This window comes from Artemia franciscana, chromosome 1 (assembly GCF_032884065.1).
Source record: "Artemia franciscana chromosome 1, ASM3288406v1, whole genome shotgun sequence".
In the NCBI taxonomy this organism is placed as follows: Eukaryota; Metazoa; Arthropoda; class Branchiopoda; order Anostraca; family Artemiidae; genus Artemia; species Artemia franciscana.
The window spans coordinates 30,993,261-31,015,883 of NC_088863.1; the positions used below are offsets into that span (position 1 = coordinate 30,993,261).

General features: G+C 34.5%; 1 protein-coding gene across 1 annotated transcript in view; it reads left to right on the forward strand.

The window, feature by feature from the left end:
• LOC136028475 (phosphatidylinositol N-acetylglucosaminyltransferase subunit A-like) overlaps positions 1 to 21,917 on the forward strand; it is a 68,720-nt gene extending 46,803 nt beyond the window's left edge. Inside the window, exons 6-10 of the mRNA XM_065706318.1 lie at positions 1,973 to 2,064; positions 8,816 to 9,107; positions 10,285 to 10,468; positions 19,894 to 19,993; positions 21,704 to 21,917. Coding sequence (XP_065562390.1) covers positions 1,973 to 2,064; positions 8,816 to 9,107; positions 10,285 to 10,468; positions 19,894 to 19,993; positions 21,704 to 21,745 — 710 coding nt within the window. The 3' untranslated portion in view covers positions 21,746 to 21,917. The remainder of the gene's footprint in view (positions 1 to 1,972; positions 2,065 to 8,815; positions 9,108 to 10,284; positions 10,469 to 19,893; positions 19,994 to 21,703) is intronic.
• Positions 21,918 to 22,623: the final 706 nt, after the last annotated feature.

Genomic DNA, 22,623 nt, shown 5'->3' on the forward strand with positions numbered 1-22,623 from the left:
GCTCATCTTAAAGGAAACTGCTACATGTAGTTGTTTTTGTAAGTAACAAAAATAGTTTTTAAAATAAAGTCTATTTTTATTTTAAAAAAAACGTATTTTTGTAAACAAGATGATGGTATCATTGCTGCAGCGTGGCGGCAACCTAGTGTAAGACAAACACGACCCATATACTAACTTTAAAATTAACCTGAAACCCATAAAAATGGTGTCTGATCGGAACAAAAAGTATACCATTGCAATTGCCTTGGGTCAAAAACTCTATACAGGAAACCTACAATCTCTTAATTTTAAAAATCAAGAAAAGTCCATTAGTCTTTTTGTATAAGAGCCAAGAAGTCTTTCAAATCTAAATATTAGAATTTCATTGCGACAACAAATTTAAAAGATTTTCGGAAAAGCTCAAGACCCCTCAAAAGGGGTAGTTGGCCGAAACGAAAATTATTTGTAATGACGTCAGGTTAAAATTAGAATAGCTAAGGCCCAGGGTGTTTTTCTCACAGTGAAAAAAAATTTTGGAAGACTAGAAAGATAAGTCTGCGAACAAAGATTAGAATATTTGAATTTACCGCAATGACAGTGGTCAAGTATGGTTCTAAAGTGTAGGGGCTCCGAAAAACAGAGGAAGATTTGCTAGATGTTTTCCAGAGAAATTGCTAAAGAAATTTTTTGGGTACCAGACTGACTAACTGCATCTCAAGGCTTATCGTCCTTAAGCCACTTCGGCCCTGCGAAACCACTTCGGCCCTGCGAAAGCGATTTAGTCTTCCTAACGTTAATTTTTTAAGTCTATTCTTGTGCCCTGAGCTCTCAAAACATCAAAAAAAAAGTTAAAAACATCAAAAATATTATTTATTTTCGTAACATTTTCGTCTAGGACGCTCAGACCATCAGCATAATCCAAGTCTAGAGTATTCTTACTTTCCCATTTGATTCAATGATCTCTTTACCGTATTCATTAGGACAAAGACTATCAGAACGGTCCAATGAATTAGGAAAGAACGCAACCATGCTTTACTGCTCATTCAATACGAAACCAGCTACTAGCTTCATTTCCTAACTTAACCGGAACAGTGTTGCTCTCGCAAATAACATTAATCACTTTAATTCAATTATCTGGTTTATCATACAAGGATAGGACATTTACTAAAGCTCTTCTATCGGCTGAATCAAACGCTTGCTCGTAATCTATAGATCTAAGGCCTTAAAAGGTATGTTGAGTCAGGCAATTCCCAGTTATCGAACTAAGAATGAAAAATTGGTCGGTTCGTTCTCTTCCTTTCCTATAACCACACGCTTCTTCTCTCAAAACTTTATCTAAATCATCTATAAGTCTAAAAGTATCATCATACTAAGCACTTTATTTTCTTCAGAAACCAAGCACACACATAACACAATTTTGACCTCTATAACTACCACACTCACTCTTATCACCTTTCTTAAAGAGGATTTAAAGTTTTTCAAAATTGCTAAGCACTTCCCCTTTTTCAAAAATCATTTTCATGATATTCAGTAATTTGTCGTTACCTTCATAGCCACCATGTTTAAAATATACTGGGCCAACATAAATTATTGTATGGTGGACGGGGAAAATAATAACCCGTGGTAGCCATATGGCTCTCTTATGTTGCCTCCGACACACCTCAAAGTGCTAGCAATTCAAGCATGTATGCGAGTAATGTTTTTAGATTTTTTTTCTCATTAATACGACCGGAAGTTTTTTTTTCTCAGAAAAATCCGAAGATTGACTTTTAGAATTCTTTTCTTTTATGAAGTAGAGTTTTTAATTTAACATATGTGAAGTATCTCTTTTAAATCTTGGCCATAACAAAGGTACAGCTGTAATACTAACAATAATATAGTGCTAGAATGATATTATCGGAAGGATATTATATTTTGCAATATGTTTTTTTTTTTTCTATAAAAATGAAAATACAAGTGTGTTGACACACTTTTTTCTATTTTTTTTTTTCAGTCACTGTGGTTGCAATTAGTCGGCTGGTCTACCGAAAAGGCATTGATCTGCTCGTCAAAGTTATTCCGATTATCTGCGAACAGTTTAAAGAGGTAATCAAAATATGGGTAACTATACTGCATAGAAATGAACTTCAAATTTTGAAATTTCCATAGAATCCAAACCTGGGTAGCGGGTTATCCTGAGTTAGGGTGAGAGGATGGCCTGAGGAAAAATTAAGGGAAATGGGAACTTCCTGGGTGGGTGCAAAGGGTTTTGGATAGATTGGGATGGAGGAGGAGCGTGGATACCAGGCTCTGTCGGCCTCAGGCTGCTTTGTGCTGTGGTGAGTCGTTAGTAGTAGTAGTAGTAGTATTCGCAATTTTGCCTTGTTCTCAACAAAAGCTCAAATGCCCTTGAAGTTTACATTAGTCTTTAAGAACAAGTATAATTCGTTGTTTCCTTAAAGGGGTTGTCCCCTCCTCAACGCCCCGCTCTTTACGCTAAAGTCTGACTCTTTCTCACAACTCTACTTTTTAAAACAATTAACAACTTTAGCGCAAAGTGCGAGGCGTTGAGGAGGGGTCAACCCCTTTTACATATGGAATAATTTCTGTTTTTTTTTAAGTTTAATGTTTATTATTATATATATAATATTTTATATTTATTTATATATTTATCAGCATTAAAATGCGATTCTTTTGATATAATTATTGGTGTTAAAACTAGTTTCGGTTACTATTGAGCCGGGTCGCTCCTTACTACAGTTCGTTACCACGAACCGTTTGATTTTCACGTAGGAGCAGTGTGTCTGGATACTTAATGTATTAACTTGAACAACTTTTTCCACAAAACAAGTTTTTCAAAGAAAGGTAATGAGCTCCGTTAAGCTAAAAATGAGCAAAGATAAAATCGAATAATCTTCCAAGCGTAAAACTACCACAACTTTTTATCAATAAATAAATGAAACTCAAAACAAACAGAAATTACTATAAATAGCCGAGTAAAACTCAAAAACGAGCAACAATTTACTAGCGTAGGGTCGATATCCCCCATGCCTCCTCAAGACCAGAAACATAATTTTCGCTTTACTGAAGAAAAAGAAAAAACAAATGACCGAGTATTGTCAATTTAATTAATACATACGGATATTTATTCCTTAAAATTTTGATAATTTTTATCTATAGAAGTATAAAAGGTGAAAACATTTAAAGCATATTTTGTTTTCTGTAAAGCGTAAATTATGTTCTGGTTTTGGGAAGGCCAAATCATGCCTGGGCCATATAAACTTTGGAGGGAGCTCATTGGATTATTAATCAGAGGTTTTAGTGCCCTTTTTGAGATTCAGAGTGATTGGAGGGTGGATACCCCTCCCCCCTACACCTACACTTCGTATTTTCCCGAAATGCATCTGATAGAAATTTGGTGATGGTCCTTTGTTATCGTTAAAACTTTGAAAAGATCTCATTCGATGGATAATTGATAGGACTAGTGCCCTTTTTAATAGTCAAAAGTGATTGGAGGGTAACTAGCCTCCCTCCCACGTCCACCATTTCCCCAAACACATCCAATCAAAATTTTTAGATAGCTATTTTGTTCAACGTAATTGAAATATCAAGAAATTATGTCTTTCAGGATGACCCCCCCCCCACATCCGCCAGGGCAAGGTAACTTATGCCCTGGGGGCATATAAGGTGTATATAGAAAGGGTGATCGCATAAACTTCGGAATGGGCTCGTTAGATAAGATTCAGAGTGGTTGGAGGGTGGATACCGCCCCCTCCCTCTGTCAAACGTTGTATTTTCCGAAAAGCATGTGATAGAAATTTTGAGATGGCCATTTTTTGTCATAGGTACTTCGAAAAAGGCCCATTCGATTGAAAATTGAAAGGGTTAGTGTCCTGTTATTAGTCAAAAGTAATTGGAGGGCAACAAGCCTCCCCCCACGCCCATCAATTCTCAAAACGTATCTAATAAAAAAATTTAGCTAGCCATTTTGTTCAGTGTAGTTGAAAGGTCTGGAATTTATGTCTTTGATAACCCTCATACCTTCTCAAGACCAGAATTTGATTTGCACTTTACTGAAAAAAATGGCAGTGAAAAACATACATATACTAATTAAACATAGTTTTTTTTATTTAAATTATACAATAAATAACTGAGTCAAACTTGAAACGAGCAAAGATTAATATTAGTAGGGCTGACAACCTTCATGCCTTCTCAAGACCAGAACACAATTTGCACATTACTGAAAACAAAATACATTTAAAAGGTTTTCACTTTGTTTTCACTTTGTTTATACTTTTTTTTAAATATTTTTGTTAGATATGTGAAGGGGAGGTCACATATCTAGCACTCCTATACACGCCTATACATATCCTTGCACTTCAATTACAGTGTGAGTTTCTAGTGCTCCATCTAGAGTGCGGGTAACAAGAGATTGGAAGGCAAGCATCCCTTCTCTGAAGCCCGTTCACTTTCCAAACGCATCCAGTCAAAATTTTGAGACAGCCCTTTTGCTCTGAATAGTAGACTGGTCCCGCACCTGTGTCTAAATGTTGCTTTAAAACTAAATGTTGCTTTAATATAAATCAAAAAGGTATTGTGTTTATGGTTGCCAATAAGACATTTCAGCAATATATCGAGAACGACTGGGGGCATTAAGTTGAAACTTTTGGGGATACTGCTATTACTACTTCTTCTCTTACAATTTAAATAAATAAAAAAAGTGTAAGTGCATCCAGGCTGTCAAAGAGCATAGATGAAATCTTTTGGGAATAATAATTAAGTTTTATTTTTCAGGTCAACTTCGGAAGCTATAAAATCAAATAAAAAAATGTTTTTTGTATCAGGAATAAAAATTGGTGAAAAGTTTCTCCAACATACAAATAGCAACTCTTACTATAGATTCTTATAGAAGAAAACTAAATTGATATACAGTATTATTTTTTTTCATGAAAAAGACCATTTCAATAAATAACGAACAGAAACTAATTTTCTAAAAATTTTCCACAAGACAAGTTTTTAAAAGAAAAAGTAAAGAGTTCCATTAAGCCAAGAATGAGCCAAAATTAAGTCAAATGGAAACGAACCGTAAAGCTCTCAGCAAAAAAAAAAAAAATAGAAAAAAAATGTTTTTTGTAACCATTCAATTTTATATCTTTCTGGGTTTTACCCGTTTAAAAAAAAAACAGCTTTCTTCTATTCTTCTTCAGTATTCCTGTTGATGATAAAAGTATAGATTGGCTAGGAGTAATCTAAAGCTGAAATTTTGGAAGGGTAACTACCATCCGGAAGCTATGACACTGGTAGACTCCAGGATGAGAATTTGAAATAAACATTCCAGGAACAGTTTAACATTAAATTTGAATATCTAAACTGGACGATGAAGATAATGGATTGAATAATTTTAGGAAAATAGTCTGTGAAGTCGTTGTTGTGTCTTAGTGAAGAAAGCTAGAATTGCAGCTAGGAAAATGCCTAATGTTTAATATAGAGGAGAAGGGGTTTGTACAAGAATTGTTTGACTGATGGATCAGCTTAAAATAAGAGGAATGTAAAGAAAGTGGAGATAGAATTACAAAATAAATTAAAGAGTTATGAAGTGGAGGAATTTAAAATTGCTGAAGATCTGGAAGATGCAGCCAGACGGCATAACAGTAAAATAATGTGCATACATGTTAACAAATTGAGAGGGAATTGTCAATCCAGACTTGTCCCAGTTAGAGATAGGAATGGGCTATCATTAGTAATAAGGAAATAGTTAGAGATGGGCAGAACATTTTGAGAATGTGCTGAACCGTGGTAGAGTTACCATAAAAGATATAGAAAAGAATGAAAAAGTTTTTGACGCTTCGGATGTGAAGGAAGATCAATTATTAAAAAAGAATAGTAACAGTACTAAAAATAATTAAAAAATATTGAGGCTTCAGTTGCTGATAGTGTGGCAATTGAGTATTTTAAATATAGTGGTTGTGAAGTAAGAGATAAATTACTAAAAACTGTGGATATGATTTTTGAAAAAAGGGAAGTAGCCTACCTAGCGATATAAGCAACACTCTAATTGAACTTCAGTTGCTGATAGTGAGGCAATTGAGTATTTTAAATGTAGTGGTTGTGAAATAAGAGATAAATTACTAAAAACTAAAAACCCCCTCACGAGAAAGGTAATAAAAGTGAGTATTGTAATTATAGAGATACTGGTTTGTTTTCTGTAAGAAGCAAATTTCTTAGTATGATAATACTTTCCAGACTTGGAGATCCTGTGGATAATGCTTTAATCGAATAACGTGTGGATTTAGGAAACGGAGAGGACACATCGACCAAGTTTTCACTCATAGACTAATAATCAAGAAGTACCTAAATCATCTAACTTCGTTATTCCCTAGTTTTACAGATTTGAGTAAGCATTTCATTCAGCTAATAGGAGAGCTTTAGAGAAGGTCCTATCCTTGCTAGCGGGACAGCTAAGCATAAGAATCGTTCAGTTTTTCAAAAAATCGTGAAAGTTAGTGGACAAATACTTTCAACCGCGCTTAACCACCCTCTAAAGTGTAAAGTGTAGGTAACAAGTTCTATCACTAGAACATCTTCAAAAGGTCATAAAACGTCGCGAATTGTCGGGAGAATCTAAATGGGGTAAAAATTCTAAGAAAGTCTTGAAATGGGTAAAAAATGCCACTGAACGCACCATCCCTAGGTCATACAGACCTCATCTAAGTGTCACAAAACGGCGGGTCTTTTTCAATTGCTGATACATAAGAATCCGTAAATAGAAGTCTTGGATGAGGTCTCTAATATACGGAAAAGTTCTAGAAAGGGAGGTAATAAATTAGGTGACTAGAGCATAGCCAGTACGCTGTTTAACGGTGTTTACCTTAAAAGAGTGATTTAGATAGCGCACGAAAGTCTTGAATGGCTAAAAATGAGCTTCTGGTTGCACTGTCGAGAAGATCGATCAAGCGGACAGCTTCACTTACCTTGGTAGTATTATTAGCGAAGACGGTGGTTGCAGTTGAGATGTTAAAAATAGAATAGCCCAGGGTGTTTTTTCACAGTTAAAAAACATTTGGAAGAATAGGAAGATAAATTTGCTAACAAAAGTTAGGACTTTGGAAACTACAGTGCTGACAGTGGTTAGTATGATTCTGAAGCGTGGGCACCCTGAAAGACGGTGCAATATTTGCTAGGTGTTTTCCAGAGAAATTGCCTACGGATTTTTTGAGTATTTGACAGACCGACTGTATCGCAAACACACGACAAATAGTTCAATCCTGCTTTCTGAGCTACAATGAGACGAAGTTTGAGATGGCTAGTACACGTTCGTTGGATGCAGGGTGATAGATTGTCAAAGATAATCCTTGTCGATCAACAGTCTAAAGCCCAACGAACAGTGAGTCATCTCCAAATTGGCTCGGAGAATGTCGCAAAGAAAGATTTTAGGGGAATAGGAACTTTTGGGAGGGTGTAAAGAGGGAGGCTTTAAATAGATTGGGATGGAAGAGAAGTTTGCGTAGCTTTGTTAGCCTCAGGTGACTTGGGGCTTCGATGAGTCGCTAGTAGTAGTAGCAGTAATAGGAGTATTTTCGTTTCTGTAAATTTTTTGCTTTTTTCCCCTTGGTGCCATCAAAATTTGGAATAAATGATTTTTTTTTGGAAAATTCGCTGTACTAAGGGCTGTCAGGTATCAACTTAAGTCAGTTGTCACCTTTTCGTGATCTTCAATCTGCGCTTTCTCAATTTATTTTATTTCGCTCTTTTTTTTTTGTACTCCACTGTTGTCATTATTATATTAACGGGTTATAAATAAATCATTATTATCACTATATACTTTTGTTCCAAGCGTAACGGACATGTCTCACGATAAGTCAACTTCAGAATAACAGATTCCAAACTAGATTCGATTAGGGTCTGCCCATTTTATCAGTTATTTTAGATGATTTTTAAGCGAAAACTGTCTTTTCATTCAAAAGCCATGGCTGATTTGCAGCTCATCAATTGCCCTCATGAGTACAAAAAAAAACTATTTCAGCAAGTAACTTGAACTTCTAGTGATGGTTATTTGAATGAAGCCGCCCAACATAAAATATATTTTAGTAAAAGATTTTTCTTAGATAATCTATTTTAAAAATCAGCTCAAAATAAGACTCTTGGACTTCAGGAATTTCGCCTGAATGGACAAATTAGAATAAAAACAGGCTTACTACGTTGACTACCTACAAAATGATAGTCAAACGAAGTTCCAAAATCATTAAAAAATTTTCTTCATACCATATTATTTCGACTTAAAATCAGAGGCTGGGGGTAAAGCTTAAGAAAATCTGGTAGGGTGTTTTCTTGAAACTTGAAAAATGTAGATTTTGTGTTTGCATTCCAGTAAAGCTAACGAGCCATTCATCCAAGATGTGGCAGACCATAATGCATATAAAGAAAAGAAAATGACAAATACACTAACGTAATTTAGTGACCATAGTTACAGATTGTCAGGAATTTTTGAAGGGATCACAGTTTTCTTATAGATGGGATGGTTGGGGGAGGGGAGGGGATCCGAGACTTTACAAGAGCAAATTATTTAGGACAAATGCAAACCAGGTTACCAGTGATAAAATGACAACACAATGGTGATCCATGAAGCAAGACGAAGTGTTAACCAACGGGTCATTCAGTATTTATATATGAATCAATTTGAATCAAAGGTGTTGTATTAATTGTAGCCTAATGGGTTTGTTGAGATAAGATTTTATTGTGTGAACAGGAGCCATTTGTGACAGTTTACCTTGGGGCCTTGGAAAAACCAGTTTTTGAACTGGTATTTGAAGTTTGAATAGCTTTCGATTCTTCCTCATTATCTTCTATTTTTTTCTAGGTGCAGTTTCTAGTGGGAGGAGACGGGCCTGGAATGCTTCCTTTAGAAGAAATGGTTGAAAGCCATTCTCTCCACTCGAGAGTCTCCTTATTAGGCGCGTTGGATAAATCTGGTGTTCAACAAGCCCTAGTCAAGGGAAATGTTTTTCTCAACACTTCACTTACTGAAGCCTTTTGCATAGCCATTTTAGAAGCAGCTGCCTGTGGGCTGCACGTAGTTAGTACAAAGGTTGGAGGAATACCTGAGGTTTTGCCAGATCCTCTAATCACTCTAGTCGAACCAACTGTTGAAGGTAAGCATGCGTTTGTTTAGTCTCCCTTTTTGTATTTTTGAACCGCATAATTTGATTTTCAAATCGCGTAATTTTTCACTTATAATTTTTGTTTGGCGAACAAATAAAAACCAAAAACGAAATCCGACTAATTTTTGCCAGGTTAGCTTAGTCCCCCCCCCCTAAAAACTAAGAAGAAGAAAGGATTCCAAATATACAGGCCGGTGATTCAGAAATCATTAGCAGAGAGCAAACAATACAATTTGAAAGAAGCGAAATACGTAAAAATGAAGTTTTATATCTATTAGCTACTGATAAAGAACTAGATTCTTTTTATGGAATTTTGCAATCCCCCTGTTTCCCACAGTTAGCGATGCTCATCTACCAACAGAGTTGAAATCCTTTGCAAGCAGCCTCAACCCTACCATTTCCAACTCGTTAAATATTTATCCCTACAAACGTTACACTACTATGAGAAGGCAGCCCATCATAGATAACTGGGTTAGGAAGAGGTTTGGTTACCTCTTTGGTTACCTTAACTTTTTTTGTGGCTTGGTCCGTCATAATCTTAAGAGTATTATAACCTTAAAGCACTTACTAAAGAATTGGTGCTCTATAATTATAGAAAATTGTAATCTCATCCAATCAAAATGAAACAGAGAGCAAACCTGAAATGTATATATAATGTTTATTTTTTATCCGAAAGATCCATTAAACCTAGGAACGTTTAGTATTTTTCTAGTAATCTCAGAGTAAAGGACTCGCTCTATTAATATCTTCTCCTACCACTTTTGAAATTTGTTTCGCTTTTGGTTTTGGCTTTGGTTCCAGCTAAGTCACAAGAACTTACATACATTTTATGAATTTGGTAAGAAAAATTATCCAATTTTGCTTCAAGTTTAAAATATTATTCAATCAATGAACTCACTAAATTCTTGTGATTTACCTGACAGCCTTGCAAGTAACGTCTGCTTCATTTAAGTACAATTTTCTATAATTGTTTGGCCAATTTTTCTTCAATAGTAATGACATAAGTCACGTAGCGTCAGAAGAAATTTTTTATTTGTGAGAAAATTTGCCCGACCATAATGAATTGTGTGGTTTATATGTGAACTGAAAAACATACACATAAATGTTTATTGGAATAAATATTAGTGCTTTTATAATTTGTATATTAATTCTTTTAAATTTCTTCTAGCTATTGTTTCTGGGTTAGGAAAGGCCATTGACCTCGAAAGACAAGGATTTCAGCGATCTTTGGATGACTGCTACTTAAAGATTCGCAACGCTTATAGTTGGGAACGGGTTGTGGACAAAACATGTAAGGTTTATGAAGAAGTTATGAACAAGCCTCAATACAACATCAAAGAAATCTTTTGGAGGTAATTTTATACTAAATAATATATTTTTTATTTCTTTATCTTCATCGCTCAAACTAACATTATGTAATTTGAAACACCAGAAACCAAAGGTGGAAAACAAAATACCAAAAAAAGTGGAAAAGTACGAACAACATAAACAATGAATGTAGCCTTTCTGTGGTAGCTTGAAAGCTGCTGTGTTACAAGACGTAGACTTTAAAGTGTGGGGGAAAAACAGAAGAAAAGCCCCACAAATATGCATGAAAACGTAGAGCAGAAAACCTTGAAAGTATCAAAAGCATCTGAATTGACTTTTTAAGATGTTAAAAAAGGGTTTAGGCAAAGAACTATCACAATCTATAAAACTATAAAAGCCTGCCATCTATACTTGAAAGCGACTTCCGCCCGGCGATCAGTCGCCACGTAGAATGTCCTCGCAGCAGAGGTAATCCTCGAATATATTGCTCTCGAGGCTTTCAAGAGAAGGTATAGCATATATCTCGAAATGAAAAATGATTTAAATACCAGAACTAGTGGCATATCATCACCTCTGATAGAGCCATAAAGCCTATAATAAAAAACTAAGTCAAATTTGCGATTCGTGTCAAACAATATAAAATATAAACATAAGACTCGAGCTTGAAGTGCATTGACACACTAAAAGAAGTGACTATATTTCGTCAAATTAAAAAACTTACTGAGGATAGGTAAGTTTGACCCTCTTCATTTGGGTGCTTACCTGAAGAATTGCCTTATCTCGATTTAAGGCTCTAGAGAAAATTATTTGAGAGTCCTTTACCTTCTGACTGTTAAAAGTGGTTAAAATCGTCCAAGAAACAATCAATCTTTATTGAAACTAAAACGAATATGTTGACTCATGTACAAGGTACATTTTCGATTTAACTCACTCAATGTCTTCAATATTTGACATAAAAATAGGTCGCAAAATATTAAAAACCGCTTTTTAATGTGGTGCAAGTTTTACTGGACGGTAGAAAAACTTAAAAGTTCATTTTTGTTATTTCGATCGTCATTCGTAACTAATTATTTGAAGGAAAGAATCTTATTAAATTAAAGAAACTAAATATACATATGATTCTACAACTGTGATTTTCTGACATAGGTATAATTGGTGACAAATGGACAATCTGATTATAAATAATAGACAAGCAAATTCAACACAAAAAGAGAGTAAATTAAGCAAACAAAGAAATGGGTAAAAATGCAATTATATGCAGGCCTTGAAAAGGAAAAATAGCAATCAAATGATTTACAGAGCATAAGTACTGATTAAAGCCAGGAATAGAAAAAAGGTGTAGAATCTCTGCACTTAGATATAGATACGTTCAAATGTAAAGAAAAAAGTTGTAAATTATAAAAAAAAAGTGAATGTCTAGTGAGATCTTTAGAGACCGGTAAATCAGAGGCATCGTTAACTAAAGAATCAAAAGTATTGCATAAGTTACAACCTTGGTAAAACTTATTAAACTCATATCTCTTAATAGCAAAACTCATTCAAGAAAAACAGATTTTCAGCCTCTCATAATAAGCATGTATTTAATTGTTAAGAGGAAACAAAATTATGCATAAAAGCAAGGCTTTAGAAATACCATAAATCTGTAGCAGAGGGGCATCTTAAGTCTAGACTAAATATTTTTGAAAGAATCACCGGAAGACAATTCAGCTACAAAAAGAATTGCGCAAGTTTATATTGGCTGTTAACAATGTAAAAAGAAGTATCCAGCCAGAGTGATCCAGCCAGAGTGAGCCATTAGACACTAGGCTGAAGTCCACTAGGAAGACACTAGGCTGCAACTAGAACACTGAAGACACTAGGCTGTAGAGCGACACTAGGCTGAAGTCCAGTAATTGTGTAACGTCAAGCAGAAATACACGCTTTTATTTTATGAATAATATCAATATTTTTTTATTAATTTTTTTTCAATCATTGGATATTCCCAAAAGTTAATTGCTTGTTTAACGAGAAATAATTTGATGGCTATAAGAATAGAAAACATTCCAGGGCAGTGACTAGTATAATGATTTCTAAAAACTTGAAATTTTTTTTCAGCGATTCATACCTAATTTATTGCATTGCATCCATAAATATAGTTTCTCAACTGTTTAATTGTCTAATAGAGAATGGAATAAAGAACTTGTTTGAAATAAGAATATAAACGTTTTATTTGGAAATGGCAAATATTATATAGCAAAGAAATTTTAGAAAGCAAATCATTCATACGATTAAGAACAATAGTGATCGTATAATAGTGCCATCTATACATCCCCAAGTAACTAAGTCAGTGATCCTAAACTATGATCTGTTGACGACCTAACAAAGAATTTGAAGTAAGCATCAATAGTAAACTATCGACACCTATCTTTGCAACTTGTACTGATGTATATAAGCGTCAAGATTATCCAATGTTTAAAAAATATCCAAAAACCTTTCGCAATCTTCATACCTTTATATAGAAATTTAAAAAAAACAAGTTTTTTCAACTGAAAGTAAGGAGCAACATTAAAACGAATCACAGTTGATATTTAATGGATAATTGATTGAAACAAGTAAAAATGGAGAAAAAAATGGTAAACATTTGGAAACAGATTAGTGTTGGTGCAAACTGTTAAAATCAATTTCTTGCAGTTTTGCTTTCCCTCATATGAAATGCAAGTGTGGCTTTAAAATCAAGAAAAAGCCCGTTTTATTCATATTTTTTTTTTATCAAGTGATGTTACTATGGTGTGGCTCGGGCATGAAGGGTGAAATGAAGGACTTAGAAACTGAGAAAAAGAATATTAAAAAAATCTATATAAAGAATGAGCAACCGAAATTCAATATGCACATTTGAACAAGAAGAGAGTCTGAGTGTTACCTGGAATCAGTTGTTGTGGTGGTATTACTTACAACTTTGTTCGTTGATTCAGACTCTGTGAACTTTGATCACCATTCACGACTACATAAAATAGGAACGATATATTTTATTAGCAGTTCTACTATTACGAATCAACAAATCATATAATAAGTCTTTATACGAAAAACTCTTCCTGGTCCCCCTCCCCCCAGAGATACATCGCAACTGCCATCTATCAGCTTTCAGGTCAGCTTGTCTTCTTTGACATGACTGAGAATAGTTTTAGGGTTTGTTATGATTATTTTCCCCTCCTTTTTAGTTTAGCTGCAGACAATTTAATAAATGTAGGAAAAAATCGTCATTTTACTCTTACCAAGCTTCTTATTCTTAACATGCTTTTATTTTCTTTATCCTTTGTATATAGTCTATGCTCCAGAAACATATCGCGTGTTGTAAAAAACTTATAGTGAAAGTTTTTAAACATCAATATTACCATCATTGAGTGCAGAGAATTGATCCCCTATAAATCAAAAGTAGCCTTGTCTGTATTATAGAGTGACAAAAAAAGCTCTGAATATCCTATATTTAAGTCAAAACAAAATAAGATTTAAATTGTATTTTGATTGTTGTATTTAAATCATCGTAAAAAAAAATGTATATTAGAAGACTTTTCTTTTTCATTCTAGAGAAGATGTTGAAAATTGTTCCAATTTAGCTCTGCCCAAATTTTTAAACATTACATGAAGTTGTCCATTACTTTGTTATTAAATAACTGAGGAATAGCCCTGTTCTCTTCTATTACGGAATCCTTGAGCTAGCCCCCCCCCCCTAAAAAAAGGCTGGAATACCAAGGTCTGTTAAACTAGGCATCCACCCTCAATAAGTCTCGAGACTGGATCCCTGACATCCGAAGATCCCTTTCATTCAGAATAGGTTTGAGCTGCAAGAGCTTTCTCCATCTTGCCATGTCTCAACTTACATTATAAGCGATCGTTTCTAAAATTTTCCGTATTAGTTTGACAGGATTTAACATAGTAGTGACTCTGTTTGGTCTATATTGTATCTCACCTTCTTAGCCAGCTCTTCTATAAGCTTCCTCTGGTGTCTTAAGTGGCCTTGGGCTTTCTTGAATAGATGCATTAGTGCTTTTCAAAGTCCTATGCTTCCTCAGTGTTCCATTCATTTCTGAATGCTGCTCTTGAGGGGGCCTTTCACAATCAAGCTGATCCGCGAAATTGTCCTTGATTTCCTTGAACGACCTTCCTTACAATAGTGTTTTACAAAGTATACTGTATTACTCATCATTCGCTCCAGCGACCTCAAAAGAAAGGACATTCAAGGAAAATATCCCCCCTCTTGAAAATCCCCCCGTGGAAATCGCCCACTCAGCAGAAAATTCTCTCCTCCGCATTCAGAAATGGATGAAACATTGAGGAAATTTTAAATTTTATTAGATTAAAAAAAAAATTCATTTAAAAGTATTGGGAAAGGCCCACCATACGGAAAGTTCTTCCCTGAAAATTCCCACCCGGGAAATTTTCTCCACAAGTAGAATAACGAGCGGTAAAATAAAAATTAGGTTAGGATTATTAACTTACCCGTCGGGAGGTGTTGTATAGCTAATATCCAGAAAATGTGAACGAAAGTAATTGTCAAGTATTTGTGATCAGATTCTTCTAATTTCAGTATTTAGAAAGGTATAGGGGGGAAGGAGTATAGGAAGGGTACAGGGTGGGAATTATAGATTTAATTAGAATAAAAAATTTTAATTTAAAAGTATTGGGAAAATCCCCCTCACGGAAAGTTCTTCCCTGAAATTCTCACTTGGGAAATTTTCCCACAAGTAAAATAACGAGTGATGAAATAAAAATTATGTTAGGATTATTAACCTACCCTTCCGGTGTTGTTGTAAAACTAATATCCAGAAAATGTGAACGAAAGTAACTCAAAGTATTTGTGATCAGGGTCTTCTAATTTCAGTCGGTACAATATGTATTTAGAAGGGCATGGGGGGGGAGTGATTTATACCTTAAAATTTCGAAGAGTGTACTCAAAACTTCTAGAAGTTTCTTGGCGATCAGATGAATAGTACAGTAATGCATATACTACAGACTCACAGATAGACATATACATTCGATTTTATATATAGATATTTTCTGACAGAGGTCTTGTTGAGATCAAACTGTGTTCACACTCATACCTTCTATGATCCTCTACAAAATTAAGATGATTACTGACTGAACAAAGGAGGTACCACAACAAATGCAAAGGGGAGGCACGCCTTCCTCTTTCCAAGTAAAAAATGAACTTTAAATGTGGAGCCAAAAAGGAAAATTGTCTGAGAACTAGGTGAATTAGAATTATCTTCTGTTTACACACCCTCCTCACTCGAAAAGAAAAAATATCGGATAAATTTAAACAAAGTTTAAGCTTTTTCAGTTGTAACCCTCTTCGTATTTCGAAAAACAAGTCTTTCCGTACTCCGGATGTGTAATAAATTCTGAAAAAAATGAGCTTCATGAAAGAAATTGTATTTAATAAAAAATTAGAATCTAAAAAAAGGTTATTTTGGGATGCTCTTGGCACTTCATAACCGGCACTTTTAGTTGATTTATTGTAAAGCGTACATGTTGATTGTATACCATCTTACATATACGTGTGAAATTGATACATGTAAGATCGCTTGAAACGCGAAATTTAAATTTTTAAGCTAAATAGTTTTTTGTTTTTTTAACGTTCCTTAGAGTAACTTTCTACATGAAATAGCAATTGACGAGGAATAAAGATTTAATGTTTCGCGGCTCAGTCCCGCGGGTTGCAAGGAAGTCATTATATTTATGATGTAAGAAGCCTTTACCAAATTTTTGAGTTTCCCTAATCGAGTGGTTTGCCCACTAGACTTGGATTTTTTTTTTGTCTGTGAAGACAAACTTCGAGTTCGGATGTCGCTGGTTATTTGGTTTGAAACGGGGGTTATTTGTCTGACTCTGTAAGCTGAGCCAGAGTCGACCCAGCTCAAAATGGATACCTCCCGAAATCTTGGGAAGGTGAAAAGGGAGGGTGTGCTAAAGCACAGGATGGCTGGCCCCAAACCTGTCGGCCCATCAACTGAAGGGCCATGAGACGGAGATCAGCACTACAGTAGGGCTTGTAAAGTCCAATGGCGTATTCTCAGTCCTACAATTATATTCCTGATCCATTTTCCTATGATCACATTAACAACTAAATTTGTGTTTATCAATATCTTGAAATGCCTTTAGTATTTTTAACGTTTGAATTGAAGATTCCGGAATTAGTCTTGCGTAAGCTTTGTTTTGGAATTGAAATTTTAGTAATGGTTGTGCTTAATTTTCGACCTTCCAAGAAACATTATAACACACAACATTACAAACTACAAAACGCATTAAAAGCAAAGTATAAGTTTTGGGTGATTTCTGTTTTATGTTCAAGGTTATAATTTATGACCTCTTAGCTGCAATATACGTTTTAATTAAAATCAGAAGAAACCAAAAGGAGACATCTAGTTTGGTGGCCCCTTAAACAATATTAGCTCCAGTAAAAGCCCTAACGAAGATTGGCTGGTATTTAAAGGCTGGAGCTGTTCCGGTGCTGTTAAGTGATTCGTGGTCTCCAGTCCATCATAAGCTCCTTCCTCCGTCCCTATTACCGCAAGGAAGTCCTACCTGTACAGCCTCATAGTGACTTTAGAGTGGACCTTTAACAAATTTTCCCAATCAAAACCGTCACTACAAACAGCGCTGTAAAAAAAAGAAACGTCTTCTAGAGAAATTTTCCAAGGATAGTTTCACGTCCTTGTTTGACTGACCGTATATCAGACAATAATCTGTGTGAAAAGGTGGGCCGATCCCACTTTCTAGCGCTATAATGAAAGAAAGTTAACGTGGTAAGGCCACGTTTACGTTTTCGAAAAGAAATCTGGGCATCTATCTGGGGCCAAAAAAAAAGACGACCATCTCCGAATGGGATGAGAAGAGGTAATAATAAAGGAATTAAAGGAAACTGAAACTTCATGTGAGGGCGTAAAGAGCGAAGTTTTGAACAGATGGGGGAAGAGAATGAGCCTTTGCAGCCATTTTGACCTGAGGCGACTTGGTGCTTTAACTAACTGCTAGTCGTAGGAGTATTAACGACATAAAAGGTTCAAAAGTGTTGCCCTAAGTAATCTTTCGTAATGAAAACAGCCATAACCTAAAAGTAGCTAATAAAATAGTTGAACAAACAAGATAAAGCCTTATTCTAGAAAAGAGCTTTCACAGGCAGATACTTTCAAACTTGTCTTGTCATGCAAGTTATCGCTATTGTTAGGCCACGTCAGTAACACAAAAATGAAAAGGAAAGATAGAAACTGGATGAAAGTTGAAAGTAAACATTTTACAATGACACAATAAAAGTCCCAGTAGTTGGAAAGACAAAGAAAGTAAAGTAGTAAATATAAAAGATATTTACGCAAATTTTAGCAAAATGGAAGAGCAGAAGGATGCTTTAAGTATTTTAAGGTAAAATAATGAGTGCCGCTAGGGTAGTGCGGAAATCTTGGAACTCAAGAAAGACGCAGAAGATATTCTAAACATTTTTCAGAGAAATTTCAACGACAGTTTTTGGAGAAAATCTAACTTTCGATGAAGTGACAAGCACGACTCTTTATAAACGAAGTGATTTTATCTCCTCAGCGTCTGTATCATAAAAAAGTGACATATGTGGCGTAGGCAAGCCCTTTAAATAGACAAGGATCTAATATCTAAAACAGTTCTGTTTAATAGCAGCCCAGATACATTTCAAGAGAAGGCTGCATTATATGTTAGTTAGTTGAGATAAAAAAAAATGTATAAAACCTCAAATGATTTTTTTCGGTAATGCCTAAAGCAGAAGTTTAAACGGGGTGAGATGGAGGAAGAGCGGGCTGTGCCAGTGGCACGAGACAGCCAGTGGACTGTCCTGAGGTGCCATAATATATGGGCGAGTTAGTAGTATAGGTATACTTGGCGATCTAGCTGGATGTGATTTTTGACAGTAAATTACAATACTAAGAATAAATAAGAAGCACAAAATGCGTATTTTAGTCAGCTTGTTTCCGTGATCCTTCTTCAATGGTGAAGAAAGTGGGGAGGGGGATGACCGCAATCCTTGCACTGCAGCTTCTAATATACTTTCGTCAATTCTTTGCTTACGTAAACTTTAGTATAATTCTCTTAAGCAAAGCAGAACAAAAAAAGGCTTCAAAACTCTGTAAAATGAACTCTGAAATTGTCCATTAAAAAAATAAAGAAAGAAGATAGCTCCATCAAAGTTCTATCGGTTTTCTTTTTTCCAGCGAAATTTTCAGCGAATGTCTGAATGTCAGAAAAGGACGTATTGATTAAGTCATTTAATATTAATACATTTTCTATCCCTTATAATTGAATGCATGGTAGAAGTTAAGATATTCTTTTTCCTATTTTTAGTTGTTAAAAATGAAAACATTTTTTGCCCCCTTGGACCCACTTCGAACGCAATTTACTATATAACAAGATTTTTGCCATTGCTGCCACGTTCAAGCGTGAAATAAATAAACAAAACTAATTAGTTGAAATTGGCAAAGCTTTTCGTCTGTTAGAATCCAAACATAAACAAATTTTGAAATTCCTAAAATTGAAACTGAACATTAAATACCCGAAATTAAAAGTATAGCATTCAAAGTTTATTCTCAAGTTTTTTCTAATGTTGTGAGATACACATGGTAGTGTAAGTTTCCACTGACCCAAGCAATCAGATTTAATTTTTACTGCCCTTGGTAATCTAAAGTCTTGAGGTCAAGGTACCTAACTTAGACGTGATCGGCTTCTCCTCATTACATTGATTTAAAATCAGTTTTAAATCACTACTTTATATTTCAAGAAAGAATATTTCAAAACCAAAAAAAAAGTGACTAGAATAGAAACTTGAGAAAAGTAATCTTCAAAAAAGAAAATAAACTTTCAAAGAAAAAATGTAGATTTTAGTTTGATTTTAAGTTTGAAGCATTTTTTATTTAAGCTTAATTTTTGAAACTTGAATTTTAAAATGGATTTTACTCTTTAATTTAAAAAGAATTTTGAAAAAAAAACTTCAAAATTACTTTTTCTATTGAAAATATGAAATGTATTTTTGGTTCTCTTTTGATAAAACGGTGATCTCGTCTCAAAACTAAAATTGTAGTCAAAACTTGTGATTCTGCCCAAGCCCTTTCACGGGGAGAGAAGTGGGGCATCCGTTCGTCATACTCATTAGCGATTGCGAAAATGGCGAATTAGAGGCACTAATTCTGCAGATGGTTAGTCTAGATTCAACATAATATTTTGAATAGCAGGAGATTTCAATGGCTATAAGGATGGATTTAGATTTAGTATGTCACCTTTTTCCGTTATAAATGTCTAGGAATTCTTTTCTATTTTATGTAATTTATTTAAGCTGTTCCATCTTTTCAGCCATTTGGTGTTGCTACGTTATTATAAACAAATCGTGTATACAGTTATTTCTTATAAAATCATTTTAGTTCTATGTATTTATAATTGCTATAAAGCAGCCATTGAAAATGTTGGATTTATTCTGTAGGTATTATGGCACTGGTCCAATTGCTGGCAAAATATTCCTTCTTCCTGTAGGAGCTGCTTATGTTCTTCTTCGATTCCTCGATTGGCTTCGACCCAGAAAGGTAATCTTTATGAAAATTGGAATGAACAACAAGAAAGACGATTAGATCATTACGTGAAACTATATACATTTAATTGACGGATCAATAAGGTGTATACCAATAATCAAGGAGATTGAAAAAGAAGATAGGATGTTGGAATCGATCTTTATGTTTCAATCTCCTGGTGGGGAAAAGCACAAGTGTTTAGGTGTTGGCTTTTGTGTTTAAACAGTGGATGTTCTGGCGTCCAGGGTTAAATCTTGATTAGTGCCCCCACCCCGTCTCTCACAAAATTTTCAGGCCAACTTTGACAAAATTTCCATTTGTTAACAAAATTATTTTCAATTTATTAATTAACTAATGAGTCATTTTTTAATTTATTTTTTAAATTGTTAATCATATTAATTATTATTATTTAGTTATTTCTTTTGCTTTTAAACTTAATGTATTAATTAATCAATATTTTTTAATTATTTTCTTCTATTAACTGCGCCCTCAACTTTATTTTACTAAAAATAGACTTACAAAAATTACAAAACAATTTTAACGGTTAGATTTTTTATTTGAAATTTTGCGCCCCTAAAATTTCTGCATCCGGGGCAAGTGCCCCCTCTTCATCCCCTCCCCGACCCCCCCCCCCCCCTAAGACCACCTCTGTGTGTGAAGGAATGCTTAACGTTTATATTCCTTCTGCAAGTTTTTGCAATGCTATTTTTCTACACTACAATGGTCTCAATGTTCCAGCGCGACAAGACAATTTTCCTGCCCTTCGATAGCTGATGAAGTCAGCTTTATCTATCTACAGAATTCTATTTTGGAAAAAGGATTTCGATTTTTTGTTAAATCAAAGAAATACGTCAAAAGTACGTCAATTGTCTGACAATATGAAATTTCATAACTTTTTAAGCATATTTAGATCAATCTCTAAGAATGAGTCTAAGCAACACCTAGCGAATGGATAAACCTGAAACAAATGAATCCAATGATGTCCATTTGGTACAAGCTAGAAGTGTAGGCTCCTCGCAAAACACATGCTTCACAAAGAGCATATTAACCTTAAGCATGTTTTTATGTGGCATTTCTATTTACCCAATAAACAAACTAGAAAGCCTAATCGATGACAACCCCTTTTACTTGGCGTTAACCAACCCCTCCGACCACGAGAAGTTTAGAGTCAACCTTTTGATTTGACGCAAAATCTTGAAAAATATTAAAACAGAAATTAATCAATTTGGCTATTGAAAAATTCGTATGAAAGTTATCCTATAAGTAGCAGTACCTTTACGCCAGAAAATTTAAATGATTAAATTTAAAATTTAAATTTAAATTTAAATTTAATTTAAAATTGAAAATTTAAATTTAAAATTTAAATGCTAAGTTGAATTGATCTAAAATTAGAAAATTTTCATGCATACTTACCAATTCCAAATTTACATGGTATAAATTAACAAAATAGCAGAATCAAGTCAGCTTTTTTTTATGGAAATTAATTAATTAATTAATTGAAGTTCCTCTTAGTAAATTCAATAACCTTTCCTGATTTTTGGCGATTTTCTTTTTCATCTGGCGGGAAAAAAAAAGAACAGAGATAAAATCCTAACGTCTTCCCGCTACGCCAAGGATTTAGCGTAAAGAATGGAGTTAGAGAGGAAAAAAGACAGCCCGTCGTATTTAGGGGATTTTTAATCTTGCTTTTGGTGCTTTAGGTGATTTTTATTTTTTTTTTTTCAGGATATTTTACCGGTAGAAGTCGAAAATTCAGAAGCACATTAAAAGAAAGGCTTGTTGCATCCGATGAATCTTACCCAGAATTGAACACGTTTTGATTGGTGCCTTGAGACCTCTTTCCGAAGAAAATCTATTAAATCTTTGTATGTTTTTATCTGCAGTTTTTTCAATTTGTATTTAATTTTTATTTTCTTTATTTAAACGAGCGACCTCAACCCAACGGGATGTATGTTTGTTTTTCCACTTGTTTCTCGGTAGCCATATACTGCAAGGAATATAGAGCCAATAATTTTGGCTAAAATACCCAAAAACACAAAGAACGTGGTAACTAGTCCAATTCCCAGGATAAACAATTTTATTATCTAGAAATCCTAAAAATGGGGGAAAGGGGGTAAAAAAGCTTTACAAGGGAAATTCTAGTCAAAACTAAACCCCTTCCTGCTATAGCTAAAAGAAAAACCATCGTAGCTACTAAGTAATAGCTACCAACTAGGAGAACAGTGTACCTCAGAATAATACAGCAGAATTAACATTATAGTTCTTACGAATAGCCTCTAAACACGAACTTTAAGTCTAAGAAAAATACTTACAGTTTAAAATCTACGTCATGTAAAGCAACACGGGCCCCATTTATTGCTGTATATAGCCTTAATTGATTAAATCTGGGGATCACTATTTAGGAGTGCCTAATTACCAGTGGCGTCAATTCATAAAAATATAAAGGGGTGGTGGCAAAATGTGTTTTTTAACCTAGAGGCGGAAAATTTGTCGTTTCTTCAAAGGAAAAATAGTTTGAAAAAATTATTTTGTTTGTTCAAACTATTTTGAAAAAATAGTTTGAAAAATGTCAATAATCCTCGAGAGGTATTTTTCACAATCTCGAGTAGAGGGCCAGCAAAGCCTAGAGGGAGACATGCCTACCC